We start from the raw sequence: 12,124 nt of genomic DNA, 5'->3' as shown, positions 1-12,124 counted from the left end.
ATATATCTACACACACGCACAGCCATGCACCACATAATGATGTTTCAGTCAATAATAAACCATATATACAATGGTAGTCTCATAAAATTATAACACTGTATTTTTACTGCGCTTTTTCTATGTTTAGATATGTTTAGACGCACAGATACCATGGTGTCACAATTGCAACAGCATTCAGTACAGTAGCATGCTGTATAGGTTTGTAGCCTAGCAGCAATAGGTTCTTCCATAAAGCCTGAGTGTGTAGTGGGCTCTGCCATTTGGTTTGTGTAAGTACATTCTATGATATTCACACAACCACAAAATCACGTAATGACACATTTCTCAGAATGTATCTCTGTCATACAGCTGTGATTGGTACTTGAGCAAAAGGTAATTTTTTTTTTTTGAGAGGGAGTCTCGCTCTGTGGCCCAGGCTGGAGTGCAGGGGCGCAATCTCGGCTCACTGCAAGCTCCACCTCCTGGGTTAACGCCATTCTCCTGCCTCAGCCTCCCGGGTAGCTGGGACTACAGGCACCTGCCACTGTGCCCAGCTAATTTTTTGTATTTTTAGTAGAGACAGGGGTTTCACCATGTTAGCCAGAATGGTCTTGATACCTGACCTTGTGATCCGCCCGCCTCAGCGTCCCAAAGTGCTGGGATTACAGGTGTAAGCCAACGCACCCTGTGCAAAAGGGAATTTTAACAAGGAAGAGGTTGGTGAACAGGGCAGTGGCTGGTGAGGACAAGGCTGGGTGTCTTTCAGGGGAAAGTTCTGAAAACCAAAGAAAACAGGTCTGTGAATCTGGGAACAGCATCAGAGAGTCATAATATACAAGCTGTGAGACCTTGAGCATGGTGCTCCCCTCTCTCAGCCTCACATCCCTGATCTCATGTCTCAGCCCATTTTGTGTTACTAAAACAAAATACCTCATATTGGGTAATTCATAAAGAAAGGAATGTATTTGGCTCATGATTCAGGGGACTGGGAAGTCCAAGAGCATGACACTAACATCTGGCAAAGGGCTTTACGCTGCATCACCCTATGGTGGAAGGCAGAAGGGCAAGAGAGTGTGAGAGAGAATAAGAGACAGCTGAACTCACCTTTATAACAAACCCACTCCCATGATAATGGCAATAATCCATTCATGAGGGCAGACCCCTCATGGCTTCATCACCTTTCTTTTTTTCAAGATGGAGTTTTGCTCTTGCTGCCCAGGCTGGCAATGGAGTGCAATGGCATGATCTTGGCTCACCACACCCTCCGCCTCCTGGGTTCAAGTGATTCTCCTGCCTCAGCCTCTCAAGTAGCTGGAATTACAGGTGAACACCACCATGCCCAGCTAATTTTATATTTTTAATAGAGATGAGGTTTTGCCACGTTGGTCAGGCTGGTCTCAAACTCCTGACCTCAGGTGATCCACTCGCCTCAGCCTCCCAAACTGCTGGGATTACAGGCATGAGCCACTGTGCCTGGCCAGTCTCATCACCTTTTAAAGGTCTTGCCTCTTAATACCATCTCTGTGGCAATTAAATTTCAACATGAGTTTTGGAGGCAACATTCAAACCATAGCATCTCACATGCAAAGGTTTAGATTTAGATAATGTTTTATCATTAACATTTTGTAATCTAAGTGTGTTAAACAAGAGCTTTATTGCTTACTTAGAGAGATTTATTTCAGTAGGAGTTGTTGCAGGTGTTTTTAATGCTTGTTTTTGTCCTTCCCCAGGAGACAATGCCATCTTAAGGTTCACCTTGCTCAGAGGTATTGAGTGGTTGCAGCCTCAACGGGAAGCAATAAGTTCAGCTCAAAATTGTGAGTTGGAATTGGATCCCCACTGATAGTTTGCTACTCAATCAGAGGGGGACTTTAAAACCAGTTTGGCCAATCCCCTTATTGACAATAAGGAGACTGAGACCCCCAAAATGTGAAGTAACTTGCTGAAGATCACATAGCTTGTGAGTGGCAGAGAGGAGGTGAAAATGTAGTCTCCTGACCTCCTTCCATGGCTCTGTGAGCGACTCTCATCTAAATAATCCTGTCTTCTTGGTTTTTGTAACCCCGGGAAGGCAGGTACCTTAAGCTTCTCTATATCTCTGCTGACTCCTCTTCTCATTTCCAGGCATGACGTATGATGTTTTTTAAGAGACTATAACAATGTCCTAACTGTTACTTCCCCCTCACACTGAGACCAACTGCTGGTTTGAACACACCATTTCATACCTCCTGCTTCCTGGAGGCTCCTGCTATGAGTCTCTTCCCTGTCACAAAACCTGCAGTTCTAACCTCGCATACTGAGGCCATATTATATTCTTTTTCTTCCCCATCTTCAGTCTCAAGGAGTCAACCCCACTCCCACACACTAACCCTGCCTTTGTTTCCACATAGTCTCTCCTAACAAACCTTCCCTTTCTATCCCAACTGCCAGCTTCTATTAGGGGAAGAAGTTGGAAATACTGCTTTTCTGCTTCTCACAGGCATGAAATGCCAGCATACCTGACCGCCCATTTGTACGTGTTTCCTCATTGCTTCATGGAGGAGGCCACTATGGAACATTGCCTGTGATCCATAGGCTCCAAACAGCCCTAAAGTCTTGTGATTCTAGTGTTCATCTGTCCTGATCTCCTATTTTACTTCCCTGGGTCTACGTGATTGACATTATGGCCTTCGTGTCCAGATGAAAGGTTTCCCGGGACACACACAAACACACAAATTGCAGCATAGAAACCAGGTCTCCTGAATATCCCTGGAACAGGCCTGCTTTACCTTCGCTATCAAACCCCTACCTTGGAGGTGTCCGTGGAAGCCCACCCAGCATGGTCCTCCAGGCTGGAGGCCTTTCAGTGACTGCGTCTGTGTCATGAGTCCTGATGCAGTTTTTCTCTGTATTTCTCTTCAGCTTCATCAAGCAACCTTACTCAGCCAAGACTCGTGGTATCTGCCATGCAGCTGCATCCCGTCCAGTGGTAGGCATGAGCTGGAAATCCTCTTCTTCAGTTCAGAGCTGCTATGTCCAAGCATGCAATGGGAGATGGTATAAACTTTCCAGAGACTAGCCTCATACCCTGCCTCTCCTCGGCATGCAGAACCTAGAAACTGAGCTTGCTGCCTCTGGTGGGAAGTTAAGGAGGTGTTTCTCTGTGGGGGTCCTTTCTCACCTCCAACTAGGACAGGCACTTTTAAGAAGTTGGAGTCTCTGACTCACTTTTCAGTAGAACACTACTGCTGTGGAAGTGTCCCAGGTGATCTTTGATTTTTATTTTTCATTTTTATAGATTTAAGGAGTACAAGTGCAGTTTTGTTACATGGATATATTGGGAGGTAGTGAAGTCTAGGGTTTTAGTGTAGTCATCATCCAAATAGTATACACTGTGCCCATTAGGCAATTTCTCACCCTTACCCACCTCCCACTCTCGCACTCTTCCAAGTCTCCAGTGTCTGTTATTTCGCGGTCAATATCCAGGTGTACATATTATTTAGCTCTCACTTGTAACTGAGAACATGCAATACTTGACTTTCCATTTCTGAGTTATTTCACTTAAGATAATGGTCTCCAGTTCCATCCATGTTGCTGCAAAAGACATGATTTTATCTTTTTATGACTGTTTAGTATTACATTGTGTATATGTATCCTACATTCTCTTTATTCAGATGATCTTTTATTGCCAGCTTCCTAAATATTCCAGGCTGCTTAGGGCAGGGTGCATAAGGTGGGAAAGAAAGAAGATCTGTTCTAATGCTTGGCAGGATATTGGCAATAAGAACAGAAGGGACTTGAGTCTGTTGAAATCTGCTTCAGCCTAACTCACTTCTGCACAAGCTTCCAAGTGAAACTGATGCTAAGTTAGGGCTCTGGAAGAATCCCCAGGGGTCATGAAAACCATAGCTGAGGAGTGCCAAAGAGTTATTTGAAGGCCAAGGTGGTAGACAGCAGCCTCTGAATGACAGGCCTGGTGTCCTTGCCAGCCATGTCACTTCTCAGGCCTGTTTCCAGACTTGTCCTTCCAATAGGGACTTGAAGCTGCCCAGGAATTATTTGCCCGTCCCAGTGCCCAGAAGACAAACCAGATACTTTGAAGCTCTTTACACTGGAAAAGCAATGCATGGCTTCAGAGTTTATAAGGCCTTGGGGAAGAAGGTGAGACTAAGAATGTGAGAAGCCCTATTCTGAAGCCTGAAGGTTTCAGTTTTGGCTATTGCCATTCGTAAAGGAAATGACAGCGGCAAACCAACAGAGAATGCAACTTCAATTACTGCATCATAATTGTGATAACTGGCTGTTTTCTCTCCCTTCAGACAAAAATTATCCTACACCAAAAAAGAGAAGAAGTAATCAAGCCAGACCCCCAGCAGAGGCAAATCATCTCTTAGAGGCCTCCTAACACTGACAGAAACTTTTCTGGTCAAAAATGAAAGGTCCTGGTACCATCTTCCCCAGAAACGATCAAGAAGGGCAATGGGTTGACACCCCAGATATGGCAGGACCAGACTGCAATGGGTAAGACTTGGGCAGAGCATGAGAGGAAGCGCTTCTTTCCACCACAGTGAGTTGGATCAGGAGACCTGGGCTCTAGGTCTTGCTCCACATCTTCATGACTGTGTGCAAATCCTGGCTCAGGTTGTTAAAGAATCCCATGACAAATGGATGTAAAGATCACTGAAGGCAATCAGGAGCAAGGTGCTATAATTATCAGCAGGGACAGATGGTGTCTTTTAATGGTAGGATCTCTCATTTAGACAATGACTCACACCCGTTGTCTCAGTAAGTCCTCACAACAACCCCGTGGGCAACCTTGTCAGAAATCATTGATTTTTAAACAGTTAAAGAATCTGACTCACAGAGAAGGTAAGTGACTTTCCCAAGATTACTGGGCAGTAAATGGGAGCATCTGGACTAGAACACACCATTTCTGATTTTTTGTCCTGTTCTTGTTCTATGCCAACCTTTTATGTAACTTTTCATGCACAAAAGGAATAGTTCTTCCCGAGAGTTCTGTTCATTTGCCAACTAGTGGATAAAAAAACTTTAAGGTTTTTGACCTAAAGCCCTAAACTATTGTCATAATTTTAAATGAATAGGCCTATTTTCTCTCCTTTGAGAAAAAAAAATCAGAAGTAAAATGAGTCAGAATTTCCTGAACAAGCCCTCCACCTGAGGTAACTGAGGACAGGTTGGCTTGTCATCTCTGTGGGTTACAGAATAGAAAAGGACTGGAAAGCTTTTTGGAGAATCCTTTCAAATTTCTGGACAAAGCTTCCTGCTGTGCTGATGTTTTTTATTTCCCAGACTTTTCACAAGGATGAAAAAGGTGATGTTGGAGCAGAACTCGTGAACACCTGAGACTCTGAGGTCACCTGGTGGGGCTGTGATTGCAGGAGATCCAGGAAGACTGTGGGCAGACATGACTCTAGAGGAGGCTGAAAAAAGGCCAGGTGTGGAGAGCCCCTTGGGCCCCTGGGAGAAGGCCCAGCAAGACAGGAAGGCCTAGACAAAAGGGCATGAGTCTTCCCTTCCCTATCAGGGCTAGAGCTTTAGAACAGGACTGCAATTAATAGAAGGAAGAGTGGGCATGAAACAGAATCCCAGTTCCTAAAAATCAGGCAAAAAACTAAGGCAAGACCCCAGGTAAGGAATAAAGAAGAGCTCAGTTAGTGGAATTGAGGTAACAGGGAAGCGTTTCATCAAAAAGGAACAAGTCGCAAGCCCCAGGCATGAAACTAGAGAGGATGTTAGGCCAGCAACAAGGTGACTGACAAGGATCTAGCAAAATACTAATTCGTGGTCACATACTGAAATACACTCACATTGGAGTGGGACATGGCTGAACCTGCTTGTTGGCAATAGATGGGCCACACTTAAGGAAAAGAAAGGTACTTTTCCTGATCTGTTTGAACTTAGATCTCTGCCCCATCTTCCTATTTCTTAATTATCTTTCTCTCCACATTCACCATGGTTATACTCATGTGTAGGTATGCAAACACACAAACATGTTATTTAAAAGGATTAATGATACTTATTAGGTCTTCCCTGAGTTGGAAAAAAAAATCTTCTCTTTTGTTAAGTTTTGTTGATTGCTTCTTTCGGTTTCTTACATGCTCCCTTCAAAGATCCCAGATCTAACATGTTCTAATGCCAGTTAGTCTAGTGTCATTAAGTCAGTCACCTGTAGAATACAGGCAGGGTGTATAAATGAGTAAAGCAGTCCATGAGAGATAAGAGGGAGTGGTAGAGACTGTGGTGAACTGGAGAACATGTCCCAAAGGGGTCAGAGACAGTCCGCTCAAGCCAGCCAACCTGGTGTTGCCAGAGCTTCTACTTAAGAAAAAAAAGAAGGAAGGAAGGAAGGAAGGAAGGAAGGAAGGAAGGAAGCAAGGAAGGAAGGAAGAAAGGAAGGAAAAAAGTGAGAAATTAAAAATGTCTGTAACATTACAGTTAAAACAAAACTTAGTTAGGGACAAGACTGACCCACAGCCCAACAAATTGCATTCCTTGCTTTAATATTTTTCTTTGCTCTTGAAATTAGATTTGGGTCTTGGGTCTAGTTTGAACAAAAAATATGGGAGAGGAGGAAAAGGCATTCCAACACTAGATCCAGGGGCCACTGTAAGGAAAAGGCCAAGAAAGAGGGACCAGGTAAGGAACCTGGCCTACTTCACTTCCTGTGTTAGTTTCCCTTTGCTACCATAACAAGTTACCAGAAACTTAGTGGCTTAAAACAACACAAATTATTATTTTACAAGTCTGTAGGTCAGAAATCTGACCTGAGACTCAAGCTAACATCAGGGTGTCAGGAAGGCTGTGTTCCCCTCTGGAGGCTGTTGGGGAGGATCTGTTTCCTGGTTCATTCAGGTTATTGGCAGAATTCAGTCCTTGTAGGTACAGGATGGAGGTCTCACTTCCTTCCTGGCTGTCAGCTGAGAGCTGTTCCCAGTTTCTGAGAAGCCACCTGCATTCCTTGGCTCATGGCCTTCTTCCTCTGTCTTTAAATCCAGCAATGGTGGGTCAAGTCCTGCCCGTTCTTTGAATTTCTCCTGCCTCTTCTTCTATCATCACATCTCTCTGGTTCCCTCTTCTGCCTCCCAACTCCCTTTTAAGGGCCCACCCAGACAATCCAGGATAATGTCTCTGTTTTAAGGTCCTTAGCCTTAATTCCACCCACCAAATTCCTTTTGCTATGTAAGGTCACACATTCACAGATTCTAGAGATTAGAGCATGGATATCCTAGGGTGGTCACCAGAAATTCTACCTACCACAGTTCTAGACCACCTTCCTTAGAAAAGAATGTATGAACGCACAATCTGGGCCTCTGATGCAATTACTGCCTCCTAGAGACTTGGGAACACCATTTTTTTCTTTCTCTTGTCATAGCTCTGACTATTCTTTCTGATTCTTCTTCACATTTCTTCTGCTTCTTCCTTAAATATCAGTGCCCCCTGTGGCTCTCCTGTTGAACTTACCTTCTTACAACGCACTCTCCCATTTGCTTGAGATCCCTAGCCCCTAGCTTCTCCTCTAATAGGATCCACTGCAAATTTAATCCATTCTAACAGGATCCACAGCACAAATTTAATGTATCCCAAATCAGTTTTGGCCCCTTTATTTCTTTTCTCCAATCAACCCCATCTTCCAAGCTAGAAAACCCAGAATCATCCTCAACTCATTCCTCTGCCTCCCCTCCCATATTTTACATGCAGGAAAGGGAAGTTCTGCCACTCTGCCTTGGACATGTCGCTGCTATCCAGACCTTCCTCTCTATCCCACTGGCACTGCTTTTGTCGGGCCCTTGTCCCCATCACTGGCCCTGTGAAGTCACCACATTCCCCTCTCCACACACACCCAACACACTCTGCTTCATCCCACACACTGAGAACAAATCTGACCTGCTCATTTCCTCAGCGTGAAAGCTTTTATTCCCCTCCTTCACCTGGTTGGAAAAGTCTCACTCCTTTGTGGGACATACAAGGCCATTGCTAATATGGCCTCAGTCCAGGTTTCCAGGTTTATCTTTTTCCTCTCTCTATCTCATACACGCCATTCTCCAGCAACTTGGTGATTGTCTAAAGGGCCCTTCCCTTTCTTCTCCATCACACAGACATCACACTGTGATACCTCCTGATTCTCCTTTCTCCTCTTACTCTCTCCTCTTAGTTTCTGAGACAGATTTTTTCCTCTCCTTGAGATACTTATTCATGTATGTGTCTCACCTACTAGACTACATGCTTTTGTAGGGCAGAGACCAAGTCCTATTTTTATTTGTACCTAGAATAGACCAAGAACTATTTTTCACCTTACCTAGCACAGTGACATGCAGATAATAGTTGCCTCATAAATACATATTGAATGCATGACTAAATGAATTGTGCTGGGTGCTGGAAATGCAGTGGAGAAAACAGAATGTGAAGTTCATGCTTTCACTGACTTTATAGTCAGACTGTGCTATTAACAGAAAATCAGTTCAACTATCAATTACAGTTGTGACGACCACCATAAAGAAGAAATAGCAAATGCTATTGTCTTCATGAATTTTTCTGTATTCCAATAAATCTTGATGCTTTAAGAACTCTTTGTTTTTTAGGAATCTCATACAGCCCATTCAGACTAAAGGGTGATGGAAAGAGGCAGAGGAAAGCAGAAACAGCAAGAGTGACTGAGACCTGCTGTCATCTATATAGAAGCCTTTTCTGATACATGTCAGAGAGTGACATGAAGTCTCCCCTCTTTATACAGAAGTATGAAAATACATCTATCCCTCATTTTGAGAGCCTCCAACTGATCCAAGTGTCATCCGGAGGAGGAGGTGGCCCGTATGTGCAGGACCTCAGGGTGCCAGCCCTCACCCATACACCTCCAGGGCTGCAGATCATTAGCCAGAATAAAGGATGTCCACATTCACAATCTGTGGGCCTGCCATCCTCTTCATAAGTAAAAGAGCACAGGAAAAATGATAAGTTGCTCCCAAGAGGGCTCCCAAGGTCATTTCCAATCCAAATGATTCGTGGATACAATACTTCTTTTCCCAGATGAAGATCACAAGCCAGCTAGTCCCACCCAGTGACTTTAACACGTGGGCCCTCCCCCAGCAAACAGAGTCCAGACCAGAAGGCCCTGCACCCTCCGTCAGAGCTCGTGGTTTTCCATGAGACAGTCTTGTTTAAATCCCATCTCTGCTCCTAGCAACTTTGTGATCATCAGCAAATTACTTACCCTCGCTGACTCCCAACACTATATGTGAAATGCAGCTGATGATGTCTACCTCATAGGGTTGTTTGAGGACTGACTGCATATAATGTAGCCCAAGAGCACAGCATTAGGCCAGGAACAGATGGAGGGTGGGGGACTTTAGTTGCTTTCCCTCCTTCTATCTTTTCCCTAAACTTCCCAGGACATGAAGGAAGTGGTTGGTCAGGAGTGGTATAGTGAATAATTTATTCCTGGGAAAACTCTGAATGTATTTTCTCCAAAAAGTTACATGGTCCTTGGGGGCAGAATGAAAAGGGCATCACAAGTCCCAGCTACATGGGAGGCTGAGGTGGGAGAATCACCTGAGCCTGGGAGGTCGAAGCTGCCATGAACCAAGATCGCACCACTGCCCTCCAGCCTGGGCGACAGAGTGAGACCCTGTCTCAAAACAAAACAAAACAAAAAACAACAAAACCCCACAAGATCTGTTTAATTCCTAACACATACATAGTCCTTTGGAAGATATCTGTGTGTTATATGTTTATTATTAATAGGGAGTAATGAGACTTCTTTCCATGCCCTCTACATGCACACCCTGAGTTCCTGACAGATACGTACTTTTAAAATATTAGTGAGCCTTTATTGCACACTTACTATGTGACAGCAGGGCTAGGAATTGTAAGCCTCATTCTATAGGCAAAGTAATGCAGGCAGGAAGATGCCAGCACTACACATCTTGTCAGTGGCTTCAAAATATGTGACACTTCCTGGTGTCCCGTGGAGATTCTGTACACAAAGACTCAACAATTTGCTTAAATGTCAGAGGAAAATCAGAGAGTCTACACGAGTCATTTTTTTTCAAGAATTGTATTTGTGCCGAAATATGGGTTTGGGTAGGTGGAAATGGGAACAGTGGAACAAAAAAAAAAGATTGAAGAGATGTAGGACTGCCAGACTTAGCAGATAAAAATACAGGCACCGGGTTAAATATGAATTTCAGATAAGCAATGAGTACTTTTTTAGCTTAAGTATGCCCAAATATTGCATGGGACATATTTAACTGATACTAAAATAGTTATCTGTTGCTTACTTAAAATTCAAATTTAACTGAACAGCCTATGTTTGATCTAGCAACACCCCCTGTTCCCTGCCTCCAACCAAAATGGGATGGGCCTGGGAATTTGAATACACAACACTGGGGCTGGGACTGGGGTTGGGGCAGGGTCCCAGCAGGGATGAGAGGAGCATCTGCTTTGGTGGGGGAATTACTCTTCTCCAGTCCTGCCTCCCGAGGCCCCATCCTGGACTTTCTGAGGGTGAAAGTGAGCTATGAGTGCTGAGTCCCTGCAGGTGAAGGGAGGAGCAAGAAGAATCCAGAGGGCTACAGAAAGCGGGGAAGGAAGGGGAACCACAAGTTCTCTGGGCACCTTCAGGAGGGGAGAGGATGGCTGGTTGTAAAACATCAATTATACTTGGTCTAAATGGGCACTGATGGCCTCATCTGACAAATTCAGTGCCAATGATGGTATTGTTTCTGTGAGATGTGATGATTCTGCTTCCAGCTACCATCTGTCAAAGAAATTTGGAAATTAAACCCATTCATATGCTGCGAACTAGGGACCAGGGACCGGTGTGGTGCCATGGATAGTGAGGAAGGATAGAGGCCCCAGGAGAACATAGGAAAGGTCCCAGCAGAAGAGAGATGGCACTCTCTAATTAGGGTAATCTGAGGTGGTTTGGTAAAGGGACAACTTACAAAGGCAGGGGAGAGTGCAGGGAGGTTGTGAGGGAAAGTGCAGTACCCAGAGCTAGTTACACAGGGGCTCCAGGGAGGTTGTGAGGGAAAATGCAGTACCCAGAGCTAGTTACACAGGGGCTCCAGGACCAACCCTGGGCTCTGAGGATAGGGCGCCTGGTAGCTGCACCCAAGGACAGAATTGGGAAATCAGACCTCTTTGCCAGGGGGTTGGGCCATAATCGTGAAAGACACAATCCCAAACGCTATAATCTTGAAGGCTGAAATCCTGAAAGATTTCACAATCCCTAAAGTCTAAAATTCAACAAATCACAAGCCTGAAAGATCAAAATCCTGAAAACACAATTCTGGAAAAAATAATTTTAAAAATTCTTTAAAAATATTTATTTACATTTTAAAAGGGGATGTATTTGGAAGACATGAAAACACAGCAGAACTCTTCATAAGCCACTTGACATGATAAAATAGACAATGATAACATTTTGGTAAGTGTAAATATTCAGCTATGCTAATGACAGCCACACAAACATAACAGTATGAGCAGACAAACCATAGTCATAAGGAAGCAAGTCAAAAACAACATATATAATGCATATCACTATGCTTGGTAATTGTGTGCACCCAGCTTTATAACTGCAGTCATCTGAAATATTATGACACACAACCTAAGTATTTTGACAAGATCAATCAAAAACCACACTAGGCCACTACTACCACATACGCAGTTGCCCAAAGAGCTGAGATCTTGAGAAATGTTATCTGTCATAAAAGCAGATGTACAAAAAGGACCATCTCTTCATTTACTGAGAAAGTTTCAATGTTTTTACATACATGGACAAAGTCAACAAAGGAGTCAAATTTGCAAAAAATGCATAAAACAAATTAGAACTCTCTAAAAGTCTTTACACAATTTATACCCCCAGTACTGGAAATGATGCAAAGATGGAATACATAACAAATTGTCAAAAAAATGGCGACAATTTAAAATAGTAGGGGAACAAAACAAAACAAAAAAACTAAAAAAATTCAACATATATAAAGGTATATTACATATTATGGGCAATTGCTCGGAAGTAGTCCGTAAGAGTGGACCGACTTTTATGATCATATTTTGAAGTCTTGCATCTTGAATAGCTGTTTTTTTTTTCTTTTAGGGTATGTCTCTCCTTGGAGAATGTGTTCACATTCATTTTCTATATGGCGCT

The 12,124-nt window shown here is 43.7% G+C and overlaps 1 protein-coding gene across 2 annotated transcripts in view; it reads left to right on the top strand.

Moving 5' to 3' along the window:
• Window positions 1-9,290, top strand: part of RGSL1 (regulator of G protein signaling like 1) — a 118,007-nt gene extending 108,717 nt beyond the window's left edge. For both annotated transcript variants that reach the window (XM_055378023.2, XM_031015564.3), the window contains 5 exons: window positions 1,710-1,796; window positions 2,881-2,947; window positions 4,278-4,479; window positions 5,269-5,414; window positions 8,559-9,290. In XM_055378023.2, coding sequence (XP_055233998.2) covers window positions 1,710-1,796; window positions 2,881-2,947; window position 4,278 — 155 coding nt within the window. In that variant the 3' untranslated portion in view covers window positions 4,279-4,479; window positions 5,269-5,414; window positions 8,559-9,290. The remainder of the gene's footprint in view (window positions 1-1,709; window positions 1,797-2,880; window positions 2,948-4,277; window positions 4,480-5,268; window positions 5,415-8,558) is intronic.
• The last annotated feature ends 2,834 nt before the right edge of the window (window positions 9,291-12,124 follow it).

Source organism: Gorilla gorilla, chromosome 1, assembly GCF_029281585.2.
Source record: "Gorilla gorilla gorilla isolate KB3781 chromosome 1, NHGRI_mGorGor1-v2.1_pri, whole genome shotgun sequence".
NCBI lineage: Eukaryota > Metazoa > Chordata > Mammalia > Primates > Hominidae > Gorilla > Gorilla gorilla.
This window is presented reverse-complemented; position numbering and strand designations above follow the sequence as displayed.